The sequence below is a fragment of the Colletes gigas genome, unplaced genomic scaffold (assembly GCF_013123115.1).
Source record: "Colletes gigas isolate AHSC1104 unplaced genomic scaffold, ASM1312311v1 Colletes_gigas_Sc00011, whole genome shotgun sequence".
NCBI lineage: Eukaryota > Metazoa > Arthropoda > Insecta > Hymenoptera > Colletidae > Colletes > Colletes gigas.
The window spans coordinates 9,796,223-9,813,004 of NW_025106640.1; the positions used below are offsets into that span (position 1 = coordinate 9,796,223).

Here is a 16,782-nt window from a genome sequence, read left to right on the forward strand (position 1 = left end):
CGTTTGATCTATCATTCCGGCACCAGAAGTGCGGGTACATGCATGCATATGCATGCGCTCAGCTCGCATATGCACGAAAGCGCACGGTCGCGTCCACGTAACGCCAACCGCACGTAATCAATTTTTTACCCGGTCGCCTCTCGACGCGTAATAATACATACCGCTACCTACCGCCAATCACGACTATCGGCCGGAATAATAATCGTTATCCTCGAAGAAAGCGATTCCGGCGCGAAGAACAATACCGATTTTGCGGATCCACTCTTTCGCTTTTTCTGCCTTCCTGCTCCGTTTTTGGTCTCGCGTTTTTCCAAGAAACTCCGTGTCTCCGTCCACGGAGTACTTGGGAGAAAAATGATCGCATAGAAACAAGTATCGTATACAAAGGCGGATCGAGTAAAGTTTAAAACGATCCATCGATCGTAACGGTATCGAACAATGCGCCGGTTCTTAACAACGACAGCACAGGACGTTTCGTTTGGATGAAAAGTGCGTGTCGTCTCTTGGTACATGAACCGTGTAGGTACCTACGCAACATCGATACCTTAGCCGGGTAGAAAAGGAAGTATGTACTCGCGAACAACGTGACGATCTGTGATTCACTTTTTGTCCGCATCGGTCCTCCTTGAGATCGATATCGAAGAAGGTTCGGCTCGATGCATCTGTCGGTCGCGCGAGTACGCGCGAGTACGCGCGAGTACGCGGGAATACGCACTCGCGGCTAAGAAGAGGTGTAACGACGCCGGCTCGTGGACGTTCGTCTCGCTGACAGCTACTTACGTAGGCAAACATTATGCGCGTCCATATGCATTTACAGAGCATCGCATGCCCGCACAAGTGCGAACAACTCCTCCCACTGCAAATGTATAACGTCGTACCGACCAATCGAGAGGGAACGGTAGTTGTTTTGCCCCTTCCGTCAGACGTCGACGACACCCCGCCGTCATTGGCACCGCCACGCCGCGCCACACCACCTCATAAATTACATTCGCCCAGCCATCGGAGCTTCCAAACGGAATACGAGGAACGCGTTTCGTCCATATTCGATCATCGATCGAAAGTTGCATGCGTACTTGTGATAAACTTTACCGATCGATATTTCTATACCCAGGATATTCCTTGACGTTCGTCCGGACCATTATCACCAAAATCGAATCGAATTCCTCTCGGTCTCCCGCAATCATTGATCGTTCACGCCTCGCAAGTTGCGGTTTCCTTTTCGCTCGTCAAAGAGATGTTTTCGTAACGAGACGCGGAGCAGGAGGATCTACGAAAGTCCAAGTCGTGGCCGGCCCCGGGCCCCAAAACTGGACGATCCGCATCGAAACGATTAACTAACGATGGCCGTTAAAGGAAGATTTAGAGCGAGCGTTCTAGTAAGGTGCCGCGAGAAGCGCAATAACACTGCGGGCGGGATTCAACGATCGACGCTAAAGAGGATCGGGACAGCCGTGCATTCGGTGATCGAACCCGAGAAGGTGTTACGATACGGCGATTGCCACACCGAGATTTTCAATCTTGCCTTAAAACCTTTTATAATACTATATCTCGGACTGTTTGCTGTCGGATGAAACTCATCCGTTTCTGTTGAGTTTGTTAATGCGTTAATGCGCGAGGAACTTTTATCCAGCGACGTGCTCGCGTACCGGACGCTTCCTCCGTTAATATATTTATCCGGGCTCGTGGGCTTTTCGTCGCGACAGCGATGCGTCGCGGTATCCGCGCAAACGCTTGGTGCCCTCCTCGATGATATTCGCGCGCGTAGGCGTCTAATGACGGGTTCTCGGTGTTTGCACGCTTACGTCCCGTGTCGCGTCAAACCCCGCGGGAAGTGTCATCGTACAGAACGGAATGCGAAACGAAAGAATCCATCGCGATCGCATCTCCGTTGCGCTGTTGCTTACAAAATACGTTCGATAGGAAATTCGACCGCATCGATGTAACAACTTGCTCGATAATATTGTTTCTAGGGGTGACTGCGACCGATGTCTATCGTGAGAATGGCTCGGAAGACGATGATTCGTTCGATCGGCGAAGCGACAGAGCGAGTGTATTTTCGTTCGGCGAACAAAAGGTCGGAAAAAAGTCGGGAAACCGTGAAGCACGGAGTAAGGGTCTTTCAGAGTGGCTCACGTTTCTCGGTGTTATTTTTTCGTTTCTTTAATCCGGCCGTAACGCTCTGACCAGGTAACTGTGTCAGGACTGCTCTGCCCGAGATCACCGACAGCGGCGATCGTTGCGCAACAAGGCGGAGCAAGCAGATCCACGAGGATCCGATGATCTAAGGTCTCGAGGCGTATATACCTATGCTACCTCCTCGATTTACTCGTCGTGCCTAGTTTCTCGGGCGTCTCGAGCAACCTAAAGCTAAGAAGCTAACCAGAGATTGACCCAGAAAGCTACAACTTGGATAAAGTTTCCACCAAACATGGCACGCTCAAGGATGAGTAGTAACTCGCACGTAAAGACGATGATCGATCGATCCACCTTTCAGCTTGGTTAATTAGACGCGCGTTTCGCGTTTCAATCGTGCTTTCGAGCGTTCGATCGATGCTTCTTTTAGGCTTCGATTTATCAACAAAAAAAATGGGAATATATTTTTATTAAAGATTTTTTACATTGTTAGCTACCAACACCACAATAATTACATCTCGTAACGAAAAAGAAAAAAACTTTCGGCGAGAACGAAGAATCGTTACAATTTTGTAAATGAACGAAACGAGAGTGATCCGACGAGGAACTGGAAACGATAAAGGGGAACAGCAGGTACTTGAAAGAAACTGTCGAAAACCGGTGTGTAGAGCGACGCGTAGATTTCGGTGGAAAAATTCGAGTAGAGGGAACAGACACGCGTGCATATTTTTTCGTTTCTACTATGGAAAGCGAGAAAGGAAGAAATCGACATCCGCGAGCGCGCGGACGTAGCTACTAATTTAAAGAAAGAATTGGTCCGTAGCGATCACAGTTTCGAAGGTAAATTAGCCGACCGAGAGGTTAGACGACGATTAACGACAGAAGGGAGACGGCGAGCGTCATTCGGTGTTCCTCTCGATTTCTTCCTCCTCTCGGCACGGCGTGCACCGGCTGGTGGGAGGATTCCGGTGTGTCGGTGTTCAGCTAGTAGGTGTGGTACCACCAACACACGCGTCTCCCTCTATCTAGTTGGTCGCGCTCTTTCGTTTCACCGTTTGCGCGCGATCGAAAAGAGGGAAGGAGAAGATCGAGGAGGAACTTGTCGGAGGAAACGAGAGGAAACGAGTTAGAAGGAGAGAGAGAGAGAGAGAGAAGGGCACCGCCGGTGGTACGGCAGAAGGAAGAAGCGACGGTGGAAGCTGATGGCGAAAGACAAGGTGGGAGAGGGCAGGTCGCGTGCCGGCATGGTGCTACTCCGAAGCTGATAGAGAGGAGAGCACTTACCTTCCCGACATCTCTCACGGTTAACACGCAGGGGAGCTCCTCGCTATCCTGGCGCGCACACCATCCTACCATCCAGCCACGAACTTACACCGTGTGTATTCCTCGTGGTTCACCTACCTACCTACCTACCTACCTACCTACCTACCTACCTACCTACCTACCAACCTACCTACCTACCTACCTACCTACCTACTTACTAACCTACCCGCCAACCTACGGGTTCAGTCTCCCCGCCCAGTCCACGATACTCTTCTCTGTGTGCGCGCCTTCTTCTCGCGGTCTCCTCTCGGTCTCCTCGTCTATCTTTTTCCCTACATTTCCCTCTGTCCGTCCCAACCCCTCGAGCGCGCATACACAGAGAGCCGCCCTCGCCCTCTGTCACTCCCTCCCCCTCCCCCTCCCCCTCCCCCTCCCCCTCCGTTTCCCTGTACCCTTGCGGTGGTCTACTTTTCCCTTTTTCTCGCTCTCTCGAACACCGTGTGTATCTCTCGATCGCTCAGTTCTCTCCCCCACTGTTGGATCGCGCGACGCAGCTTTACTCACCGATACGCTCGGCTTACTCACCACCGTACACAGCTTCCCGTCGTCGCGCCACACCGCCACGCCGCCACGCCGCCACGCCGCCACCGCCGCCACGCCGCCGTGCCTCGCCAACATTTCCCCCCTCCGTGGCTCGCCGCGAGTCGCGTCTCACGAATCTCCTCGAGAACGCTCTCTGATATTCCGCTTCGTCCACGAGGCAGCCCAACGGGGGGGATATCACACGCCTCGAGAGAGGACCTGGACAAGGAGCAACCAAACGATCGCCGGACGGTGCTGAGCAACGTGCTCGACTCCTTCCGTTTCTCCGCGCAGACCCGAACAACCAACAGTCAAGACTCCGCTGTCCTGTTGACACGACACGCGATCGATCGGACGCACCGCGGGATCCACGGATCGCGATCGCGCCCCCCTACCCGGACAACACCTCCCGTATCATCGAGCCAGTGGACAGGATAGCTCGGTCGCGCGTGATATACCCGAATCGCTCGACATTCTTTATCCGTTTCTATCGTCGCAGGGACGACGGTCTAGTCACGAATCGGAATTAACCAGTTCAAGGATACCGTTACGTCGCGTCGGTCTGCTCTATCCGGACTAATAATCCGGAAGGTACGCGCGCTCGACCGCGCGCCTGCGCGCGGCCACAACGTTTCCCGCCTCGCGATCGCGCGTTGCGATCTGTCGCTCGAACACGTGGTCGCGGCCGCGGTCGCCACGAGGTTCCTATACCGCTCTCGATCAGAGTCCCCGAACCGGCCGGACCCACGAAACATCATCAGGATGTTCGATCGGACGTTTCGATCTGGATACTCGTAAAACACTGTCCAGGGGATCGATGAACCAAGAGGAAGAGTGCTCGAATGTGAGGATAGTGTGCTATTGTTGAAACCAGAGTGTTCCTGTTTCCCTCTCTGTTTCTCCTACAATCCTGGTGAACTTGCAAATATTACGCGCGACTCGACAAATCGGCAAACGAGGGGAAAGAAAGAAAAACAAGTTGAACAAGACACGATCGAGATATCGGATGGAAAAGTGAGAACCGTTCGTGACAAGTGCAGTCAGCTACCCCCGGCTTCAAGGTCGTGGAATGACACATAAGGTAAATCGATTTGTTTTTCCTTCCGTGGCAAGAGTCCAAGCGTTACTGTCGCGACCGGTGCCGTTGAATATTTATGAGGCCGCCCTCCCCGATCGCGTTCGAAGCGCGCCAAGCTGCACCGGCGTTGCACACACCACCAACCACCACGACCAAACAATCGCGACAGTCTAATTATATCGATCAAGACGTTTCCACGAATGTCTTTTGTCTAGCCGTCGAACAAATTTCGATTCCTACTCCTCCATCTTTCCGATCTCTCCAACGATCCAGAAAAAAACAAATTCCATCGTCTTTTCCATACTAGGAAAATCATTGTTTAAACTGGATGAGAGCATCGATTTCCGTTATACGTCGTTCCATCGCATCGGTTCGAGGAACGTCGTTGAGGATAAAAATAAAGATAACGAATAGATCCGTAGATCGTTTTCCGTAACGCACGACCGACGAGCACGTTTCACTCGAAATACCACCTCCGGGCATCTAATTCGCTTGGAACCAGTTTCCAAGTCGCGCTTCGCGATTCCTTCTGCTTGAAAAGTAAGCGACGCCCACGCTCGTCCTTATATCACCGAACGGTTCGTTCCGCCGCTGGGGCAACGAGACACTGCGAAAGCTATGTTCCCTGCGCGATTCCCGGCGTTTCCTTGTTCATAAATTTACGCGCCTCCAGACTGCCGAGGGACTGCGCCCATTCGCGGGACCGCAGTAACGCGAGATAACCTCGTGCAAGGTGATCGGCCATTCCGAACGCGCTAAAGTATCTCTCGTTATTTGTCTCGATCGAATTTTTATTCTCTCCTGGATGAGAATTTCGCAAACGTTCGTATCAACCGAACTTGGACCAGGCCACTGGCTATGCTAGCAACAAGTTGTTTCTGGATAAATCGCATGATTCCGCTTAAAATGTTTCTTTGTTTATTCGTAAATACGACTAAACTCTTTTAGATTTAAAGAGAGCGAGTACAGAACGCGACATTGTACGAATGGCGCGACGTATCGGTGGGAAGCACGTGGTTCGCGAGGAAACGTTGCGTTGCGCGGAAGATTCTCATGGCCTCGCAGGGATATTGGTGGGTACCGTATAAATCTTGCCAAAGTCGGTCGTCCGTCCGCTCTTAACTATCCAATGATTAAATGCCACGAATTCCCTGAACCGAGATACATTATTCATAGAGAAACAGGCCCGGCCCGGCCCGGCCCGGCGCGGTGCACCGCGATGCAGCGCGATGCAGCGCGTCGTTCGATAGTGCACGCAGCACTTACGGGTTCCGAGGGCGCAGCAACGTTAACAGTTAATTGATAACAGGTAAGCCAACCGAGGCTGGCCGAGGCGCCTCGATTTTTCTTGTAGGGGCCACGCCGATCGAAATAGATCGACTACACCGTTACATTCGCGCGGAACCAATAGGATCGACGTTCTCTCGCTCTCCTCTTCGCGCGCTCCCATTATTTTCTTTCTTCTCGACCCGTGGCCGCCTCGCCACGCCGCGGCGGCGATCGATTTCGCCATTAACGATTCCTCGCGGCCGTCTCCCCTATCTGCGTAATAATTCACCGGCGACTGCTCGATTTCTTTCCTTGGGCAAATCTGATCGGTTATTTACACCGGTAGTTGGTACAATTAACGCACCGACCACCGATACGCTGGAGATCGAGGGCGGCCCGAAAGAAACCGGTCGGTTTATCGCCGAGCGTGAAAGCTCCTTGGCGTTGACGAGCAATCGTTAAATTATTCGACAGATGCGTGCATTTTAATCGCGATTATTTAACTAAACCATATATATTCTTGCGGCTAGTTTAATGCCGCACGATCTATCGCAAAGTTACACGACAACATCGGTTCCCCATTTTGTCCCCGGTTGCTCAACGACCGCGCGATGCGTAAACGTGTGCCGACATTATTTGAATACGGGCACTGTTACGAGAAACACGACAATCATGAGAGATTCCCAGAGATTCGAACAATGTCCTCGGCTATGCCTTGCCGCAAACGGTAGTAAAATGGTTCCTGGACGACAACATCGTGCCCGAATGCCGTCTTTAAAATCCCTTGTCATCGTGTTACGTTATTATCCACCAGGTTGTAACTTGTCGCGAAACCACCTTTACCACCTTAGCTTCCAATCTAAAGCGCTACGAACGTTTAATCTAGTCGGAAATTGTCCGATACTTTGACCTGTCCAAGCATCGGGTCTTTTACCTTACTCCGGATGAAATTGTTTGCTCGACGACGAAAGTCGGAGCGGTTCGAATATCGTGTTTAACGAGAATTTATGCGTTGTTTTTCTAGAAGAGGCTCGAGGTTGTAAATGCAAATTCGACTGTACGCCGAGGAGGGACGGTGCAGCGGATCTTCGGTGGCATAAAGTTGCTGCGTGGGCACGCGCGTACCGAGTATGTCTATTTATACGTCCGCGAGTACGCGCGTACAATGGGTCTCGCTGGTTTGAAATTAAATTCGAGCAGTATCGCAATGCCATTGTTAAGCTCATTGCCGTCGCCGGAACCCCACCTATCGTAGACAACCGACGCGCGCCCACACTTTTCACGTAGAAAAATTACCACCACTGCGATTACGGCGATTACGCGCCCTTTGGACGAGTTGGACGTACGGAGCTTCCGACCGATATTTCTTATTTTTCCTTCAAGATTACGTTTTTGCGCGGCAAAATAATTTTCATTTACAGCCGTACGTAAGAAAGAGAACCTGTATTTAAACCGAACGTGGTATTTAAGAATAGCTTCGATGCGTTGTTTTCTCGCGGAAACGATACAAGGAACGCGACTGCTCTCGATTATAGTTTGTACGGGACGTGCAGCTTCCGCGAGCAAAGTCAACAACGATTATCGTCCAGCAAGAAAACGCGCATAACAGTGTCGCGATGCGAACGAAAGCTACTAACAAGACCGATAAAAGGGTGCAACGTTCGCGTCGTTTCGTGGAAACTCGGTGATCCCCGGTAGTATTCAAGCAGCCTCCAACCAATAACGTCTGGAAATACATACATATATACAACGATCAGCCCCGAAATCAGGAATAGATTTTCATGAATGTTTGGTTCGGGTCGGTTGTTGCCCAGTCGTTGCGCTGGCCTGATTCTCTCCGTTTCTTCTTCCTCATCCCTCGATTTCCATCGCAGCATTGGATCTTGAACCGTTTTCTCATGAAATATTCACGCAACACGGGTCAAAATCGTCGTTTGTTAGTCAACCATCCCTTCCCGCTTCGCGTTCGTCCTCCTTTCTCGATCGAACCAACGCGACAAGCCATCGCCATCGCCATCGCCATCGCCATCGCCATCGCCATCGCCATCGCCATCGCCGTCGCCCGTCGTCATCCCTGGCCCGTTTCTTTTTCCCGCTTTTATTTATACGTAGCAAAGACGAGCGATTCGACGAGTTCTGCACGACGCTGAAAGTTTGGAAGTCTAATACCGAGTCTTTGGTGAAATGGATCGACGAGACGCGACGGTTCGATCAGTGATCTTTGCAAACTTCTTGGAACGCAAAGCTAAGAAAAGGAAAGAATTATCTGCGCCTGAGATAAGCTATATAGAAAAATAATAGGATTTACTTATTCTCCTCCGGTGTGTGGTATCAACGAGGAGAGCAATTTCCCTTGTGTCCACTCGCGTGTATAATAAACTAAGAGCGTAGAGCACGCTCTTTCGATCTGTAAGCGATCGATTTACCCTACACCCTTCGAGATAGAGAGACCGTGTTTCGATATATGTATACGATTCACGATCGATTACGATTGACGACGACAACGAAGAGAACTTTATTAAACTGGATCCATCGAGAGGCCGGTAACCCGGTTCGCGCGGCGACGGCTAATATCGGGCCGACGCATTAATTAAAAGACGCTTTCTAATACGTTGAATTGAATTACAGTGGGTCATCGATCTCCCAACATGCCATCGCTCACGGGCGTTCCCCTTGTCGTCTATTTTCTATACTGTCGCGTCGCTCGTTTTCTCATCTGCCACGGATTTCACTCCTTTTAAATCACAATCGCCTATTAGAGCCGGAGAAGGTACGCTCCCGTACGTAATTTTCGTATCTCGGTCACGAGCGGACGCTTGAAATCGCTCGAAATCGTCCACTTATATAATCGATTCGAATCAACCGCCGCGACTTGGTTTATCTAGAAACTCCGTGGGTCGATTAAGAATCCAGAAGTCTCGTTTCCTTCCTCGCTCTCCTCGTTACGAACTTCTAATCGTGACAGGTGACATTCGAGCCTGGACGCGCGAGCATCCGCGTAAGCAGTGTTGTCATTTGCTCGAATGTCCGAGCGACTCGCTAAATTCTCGTAACAGCTGAAAGCAAAACCGCTTCATTCGCGGCTCGTTTTGAAATCGAAACGAACAAGACCGATAACTTTTCTCCCCGCTCGCTCGCCAGCTTATTAGTTGGCAAAAAAACTAGTGCACGTCGCGGCGCGTAGTAGCGGCACTTTCAAACGAATCGCAAAAAACCACCGCATCGGATGCAGCGTTCCAACGCGTGCGTCGCGTGGCGAACTCCGATGACAATACATCAGAGAAACAGACCGACGGACGGGCATGCACAGCCAGCTAGGAACAGAGAGAGAGAGGGAGAGAAACGACGCGATTCAAAACTTGCACCGATTTCAAAATCGCGTCGACGACCAGAAACAATACCGTTAAAGCGTCTACGATAACGAACACTGTCCAACGACGGACATTTTTCGATGCCACCATTGACGTTTAGAAATTAAAGGATCTATCTATTTTCATTCGAAACAGACGCCGCGCCGCGCCGCGCCGCGCCGCGCCGCGCCGTTGGCAACGGCGACTGTAAGTACGTATGTATATCTATGTATATTCTTTGGTAAAGGACACTCTAATCTTTCCGTTTCTGTTCGACGAATACGTCTGTAGCGTTATTGAAAACATGCCTTGCACGGTAAAATATTTTTCCGATTAGGTCACGATGCTCCGAGCGCGGTTGGTTCGTTAAATTGTAGCGCGGTAATCGCGATAATTATGAACAGCAAGCACAAGTCCTTTCAGCGACTGACTCGGGCTTCTCGCGCTAGCAGATACTTTCTTTTCTCGTTCCTTCCTTGCGTGCTTCTTCGCGTTGTTCTTCCCTTCGCCCGTTATCGTATAATTTCCAGACAAATGGCCGTTACCGTTGTTACCAGACACGGTTTAAACGCGTTGCGCGATCCGTGAGAAAAATTCTCAGCCGAGCACTGTCGAGGCCTCGATCTAACGTCTATAAATGGCATAATCTTCTTCCGGCGCGATGGAATTATTTGACGAATTTCAGACTGTTAGCGTTTCGCTCAAACTGGAACAATTACAACGGGAAAGCGTTTAGGCTACTTTGTTACGATCGAATTTCTCGCGACGAACGCTATGCGTCCGCTATGCGTCCGACGTCGAAATACTCCAACAAGATCAAGTCATAATTACAACCGCGATTATTTTTATATCACACCGATATTATACTCGTAATGCATATCGACGATAACCACAACAAAATATTATCAAGATAGGAATAGTATACGATGCAACATTTTTGCATAATATATAAAAAAAAAAAAAATATCTTTCTGTACACTCATAGGTTGTATCTTTTGCGAACAATTTTTTATACTTTGTATCGGCCGCGAGTCAACGAGTATCACGGAATTCAAGGCTGCTTTGCGGTGAGAGTATAACGCGAAATTCCAGTGGCGCACCGATAATTTAGGTTTCATAAGGAAACGCTCGGAACGAGTCGTCGTTTATCTAAATCGTAGAGAGACCGTGGTGAAAACCGCCGAATGTTCGACGCAGGTCGTCTGAAATTCTATAAATTGTTGGGTTGGAAAATTCTTCGTATCGACGAATCCACTGGAATCGTGACTCTCGATTTCCTAGCGCGAATTCGAGCTAGCGGAAATCGCGCAAACGCTTTCGAATTTATAGAAATAGTCAGGATGCAGTTTCTCAGCGCGCCTACTCGAAACCACCTGCCAACTACATACATACATACATACATACATACATACATACATATGTACATAGTTTGCGGCGCAACTTCGTTTCGCTCGAACGAATCGCAGTTAACCTGCTCCTTAACCGCGCGGGTCAAATTGATCTGGATACGAAGAGAGTGAAATTGAATCGATTTAGCTTGAAAATTTCTATCGAATTGTGCTTCCGAATATCTCCGTCTTTGATCTTCCATCTATCGATGTTTCGTAGATGGAAGATCGAAATACGCCTACTAGTCCTGTACGTGTATTTAAAATCGTTTGCCGTTCTTTCGCGCAACGTTATTATCGAAAGGATGTCTCGAGCGGACAGAGGAGACACGGATGATACGTCGCTTCCTTGGAAGCAGGATCGCAGTCATCCCTGACAGCATTGTCTTCCCTCGGTCCTAATAGGCAACGCTTATTAGGGTCAGAGCGTTTGTAAAACTACCGGAAACTAGTCGAGAACCTTCTGAATCCACTCATCGCGAACCGAATGGAGAGATTGTTGTGCCAACCAATAAGGTTAGCATAGCAGGATACGCGTGTGCGTTTCTAAATAAACGAATGAACAAAAGAAATAGGAATCGCTTCCTCTCTCGTCGCTTATAATACAATATTTTTTGCTACACGATTCGTCTTGCTCGTATGAAAATTGTACCAACGTACGCGTGCAAAATGTACGACCGCAACTATGCATTTAATATCGTACCGCAAATCGTACAATTTTAGTTTCACGCGTGTCCAACTAAGAACGGTGGTCTGTTTCTACTGCAAGGGAATTTGCAGTAGAACGCTATCCTTCCATCTTCGTCTCGGTTTTCTTCTTTTTCGTCGAAACACGTCGCGTCCATCGGCGTTGCATCGACAAGGTTACCAACTATCAAGGAGAGCGTGGGCGCGATCATCCCAGCCGCAGTCAGGAGCTAAATCATAAATAATAATCGTCGGAGTAACGGAAATGCATGCGCGCCTCTTACGCGTACGCGGTTTGGCAAAATGCTGTCGACAAATTAATTCTGTCAAACTGGCCGGTGCTAAGATCACGAAATACAAAGTTGGATGAATAACGGACAGTGTCGTCTGTCAGACCGAATGAAAGTAACATTGAAAACGATTACGCGCAGAAACTGAAACCTGCGATCTTATATCGCTTTACCACCTTTCACCGACCCTTTTCGCCTCCCCCTTCCTCCCACTTTGTCGGACATTCTTTATTCTCTACTTTGCTTTTAATTTATCGATTCCTCTTGGAAATTCATCGTTCGAATGCTTCATTTACATGCATTTTATTTATACCAACGACAAGTCGAAATGATACGCGGCTCGGCGCACTGTGTTCGAAATACACAAGTCAAGTCGGTAACGAGTATTGAATCTTATACGAAAGTTCATGCAAATAGGAATACATAATACGTGCTAAAAAAAGAGTCGGAAATATTAATTGCGAACAATTCGTACTTGTCCATAAAATAGGATGCGATAGACCAATCCAGATCCAGATCCAAGTAAAAGATAAATAAATTTCGAATCGCGTAAGGATTTATGTTAAAGATGTACTCTCGATCGGTGATCATGCGGCCCTGGAGGCGCACTTATGGTACACGTAGGTGAATGTCGGGAGAGAAACCATACTGACAAGGACGACAGAGCGAGAGGCAGAGGCAGAGGGTGAAAGGGAAAGAGAAAAAGAAGGAAAGGGAGACAAACCACGCCCGACTCATCCCAACTTTCTAGAAACCGAAAACTGGATCGTGGCTGGTAGCGTGGATCTTGTCCGATCTCGAACGACGTCAGTCCGACTTGATTCACGTAACAGATGTCAGTCCTTAAGGATCGTGCTCCGCCTCTCCTTCTTATTGCAACCGTCGTTCCACGGAACCAGCTACCGTTTCCCGAGGACATTACTCACGAAGTCGCTCGGTGAAACTCCACCTTTCGGGAGATAAAGCGCCGTCTCGGGCTCGCTCGAGGGAAACGAAATTCCGAGAAGCGCGCAACTCGCGATTAAGTTACCGGAAATCTCCAAAGGGACGGCCAGGTTTGCCGGCAACCTCGTTAGACCAAACGACGGGCTCGCCTGGGATCGCGTTATTTCAACTGGACGCTGTTACGTCGCACGCTGTTTCTCTTTGAAAAATCAAATGGAAACAAGGGAAAGCACGATACGTAAATCGAATTTCATTCATCGCATCTACGGGACAGTTAGCTATCGTCCTCTGGGTAAATGGAGCAACGTAACGAAAAACGTAAATAACCGAGCAACAAACGACAAACTTTTCCCCGGGCGAAAAATTTACACCGTCGACGATTTGCAAAACGAAACGAGTCGTGTAAAGTATCGCGATAGAATGGATCAGTGTGTTTGAAACGGTCTGTATACTTTCGATTCCAGCCGAACACCACCCAGTCGTCTTCGCATTCCCCGCACTCGCAATTAACGCTTTTCACTATTGCCGGTCGCGAGCTTCTTGCTTTTGCTCCTTTTACGCTGGAACGGGGTTCTTGCTTCTCCGTCGTTCCTCTTTTTTCCCCCTATCCCCTGTCCCCCACCCCACCCCACCCCACCCCATCCCGCTATGCTCCCTTCCCTGCATCTCTGTCAACGTTGCGAGCGGTTTTCTCTTTCATTGGAACCGGACAACCAGCTGCGAATTAACTTCCTCGGTAACTGGATCAATTTGCGCGAAACGACACCACCGGCTGAGAACGGATCGGTCGATTTCCTCGATCGATCGGAGCTTCCTATATAGGAATGTTATAAAATTTGCTCTCGAAAGATGGGAATCTAAATGGTAGCGCACGGCACGGCACACGGCACAGCACACGGCACGGCACGGTACGGTACGGCGCGTGGTGGTCGCGCGTCGACGGAGACTTTAACGCCCGAGCAAACAATGCTCACCCGCCAGATGAAACGAGCATTAACGTCACCGCACACGCACGCCTCCGTCAACGTAATTTCTTCTAATTATTCATGATCGCGAAAGAACGAGTGACATTAGCGTGTACACGTTTAAGATAGATCCTTCGCGATGGAGAACAATTTCTCTTAAAATGATATTTCCAATTATGGTAAGAAAATGATCATTAATCGTGCGAACAATTTCATGAAACGATTCGGACGAATATCGGTAATGTGTAAGGTGCAGAATTTTAAGCTGTTGATTAAAAGATAGTCAGTTCGACGTTGAAAATAAAAAAAACGTATGGTATTTCGATTGCAGATTACCTCGAGCGACGAGCAGGCGCAAGAACGCGGGTGACAGAGGCGGTGTGATGAGCGGATATCTCGGTAGCGTCACCCTGCCCCCGACGTTGCTGCACGACCCCAAGTATCCTCCAGCCATGCGGGAGAAGGACTCGAGTCCGAGGAAAATGCCGGGGCACATCAGCCCGAAGCAAGCCAGCATATACCCGCTGAGCGTTCGCGTACCGGACGTCGAGGAGTTGCCCTACGACTTGAGCCACGGACACGGCCGTGGGCTATCGAGTCCTACGAATCAACAGCAACATCAGCAACAACCCCACATGAGTCCCGCGGCCAGGCCGCCCCAACCGCACCACCATCAGGACGATCTCGACTGCGAGCCGCTCGATCTCCGCGTCGATCGAAAGAAGGAGAGGCTCAGAGACGAAAATCAGAACGAGATAGAGGTCCTTAATCGGAACAGCCTCGGCGGTAGTCTTCCTTACCACACGGTACTGTTTCCTCAACACCACGCGGTCCATCCGTTGGTCCTCGAAGCCATGTATCGGTCGCACCATCATGGCTCACCGGTTCCAGACTTGCCTAAAATTCAAGTCAGAGCTTTGCCCACCATGGTGCCGTTGCCTCCCAATAGATTTTCCTCGACAACTTCGACCACCTCGTCTTCCTCCTCTTCGCAGGCCGCCGCGAGAATACCGAGTCCCGCGAGCGGCCAACAGCAGCAACAGCAGCAGCAGCAGCAGCAGCAACAGAGCCATCCGTGTCAACAGCAACAGCAACAGCAGAGTCATCCGAGTCAGCAGCAACAGCAGCAACAACAACAACAAAGTCATCCGAGTCAGCAGCAGCAGCAAACCTCTTCCAGTCTTCCACCATACTCGATCGGCGTTCAAGCTGGTCTGAAACCAAAAGACAGATACTCGTGCAAGTTTTGTGGCAAAGTGTTTCCTAGATCGGCGAACCTGACGCGACACCTGAGAACGCACACCGGCGAACAACCGTACAAGTGTAAATACTGCGAGAGGAGCTTCAGCATATCCAGCAATCTTCAGCGCCATGTGCGGAATATCCACAACAAGGAGAAACCGTTCAAGTGTCCGTTGTGCGAACGGTGTTTCGGGCAACAAACCAACTTGGACAGACACCTGAAGAAACACGACGCGGACGGACCGACGATACTGGACGAGGTCAGATCGAGGTACCACGGTCAGCTACCGAGAGCGGACGAGTCTTATTTCGAGGAGATTCGCAGTTTCATGGGTAAAATCACCTCGCAGAGACAGGGAATACCTTATTTCTCCGGGCTGTTGGGTCACGGGCCGGACGACTTCAGGACCGACAAACAACAACTTCAGCTCGAAGAGAAGAGGGGTGACTCTTCGTACTTCAGCGATCGAGATAATCTTAGCTCTAGGTCGAGCAGCACCGCCAGCAGACCCGAGAGCGTCCAGGAGGAACAAAGAGAGATCAATTCGCCACCCCTGTCGCCTGGGAATAACACCTGAAGCAAACAACACGATCGTGCGTCCGAGCGAAACTCGCCGGACGCGCGGTTAGTTTAGAGGTCGAAATGTCCCTGCGAGTCGCTACGATTTTATAGCGATCGAAACGTTCACGGATTCGATATGTATGGATTTACTCCGGCGAGAAGGGCCAAACAACGCGTCGCACCCCGTTCGGTTAGACTGATCCGCTCGAAATGTGGCGGTAAGATTAGACTCGCGCGATTACGGATGCCGGTGCACGTGTAAATTACGGTGTCGACGAACCAACCTATGTATACCCTGTATACGGGACTATCGCGTTCTTCGTACAATTATCCTATACAATTTCATAACTTTAAAATCAAGCTTCGTCGCGATCAATTTATTCAATTATTTCGCACGAGATCTACATACGTATATTCGCTGCGAATATCGATGGAGAAAAAAAATCCTATGCGTCGTTGAAAGACCAACAGGTGCCTTAAACGAGAACCCGCGTAAAATGCTCTCTAACAGATCGGATACCACGAAACGTTACACCTAGATTAAGTAGAGACGATAAAATTCGTTCTTAGTACAAACAATTTTATTACTTCAGGATACGCGCACGCGCGTTTCTATCGTTGTAAATTAATCTACGAAGAAAACGGGTAAAAACGTTACGTCGCTGTCGATTTAACGCTGAAATTTCTTCCGGTTTCCCAAGGTACGATCGAATCGATTCTTTCCCGTATTTTGGAGACTGATTTACGGAATGTTCGCAACAGAGTAGAGACATTTTGCTCGCGTACAACATTTTTGAAAGACAGGCTGTCGGGATTATCATCGATCGTCAAGGTTTCGAATCGTAATACGTTTCCGTAAGATTTTATTTTCGTTTGGTTCTCGCGACAAAGTACAAGAAAAGAAAGAGAGATTAAACGCGAGCCGAACGTTCTTCCAGCAAGAAAATGATGACAATTCTCGATTTTACGAGCTAGAAAGTGAATTTCGACCGTTCGACTGCTCGATCACGCCATTAATTCGTGGTATT

At 49.5% G+C, this 16,782-nt stretch overlaps 1 protein-coding gene across 2 annotated transcripts; it reads left to right on the forward strand.

Moving 5' to 3' along the window:
- The first annotated feature begins 4,799 nt into the window (after positions 1–4,799).
- LOC122398241 (transcription factor hamlet-like) lies at positions 4,800–16,240 on the forward strand. 2 transcript variants are annotated; one of them, XM_043397945.1, is made up of 2 exons: positions 4,800–5,059; positions 14,282–16,240. In XM_043397945.1, the coding sequence occupies exon 2, from the start codon at positions 14,334–14,336 to the stop codon at positions 15,768–15,770; it is 1,437 nt and encodes a 478-aa protein (XP_043253880.1). In that variant the 5' UTR covers positions 4,800–5,059; positions 14,282–14,333; the 3' UTR covers positions 15,771–16,240. The 2 variants fall into 2 exon arrangements, with proteins under 2 accessions (XP_043253880.1, XP_043253881.1); XM_043397946.1 differs by lacking the exon at positions 4,800–5,059 and adding an exon at positions 6,306–6,365.
- The last annotated feature ends 542 nt before the right edge of the window (positions 16,241–16,782 follow it).

What these genes read in the sequence shown, in the direction of transcription:
- LOC122398241 (XM_043397945.1), top strand. Translation starts at nt 14,334, where the DNA reads ATGAGCGGATATCTCGGTAGCGTCACCCTGCCCCCGACGTTGCTGCAC.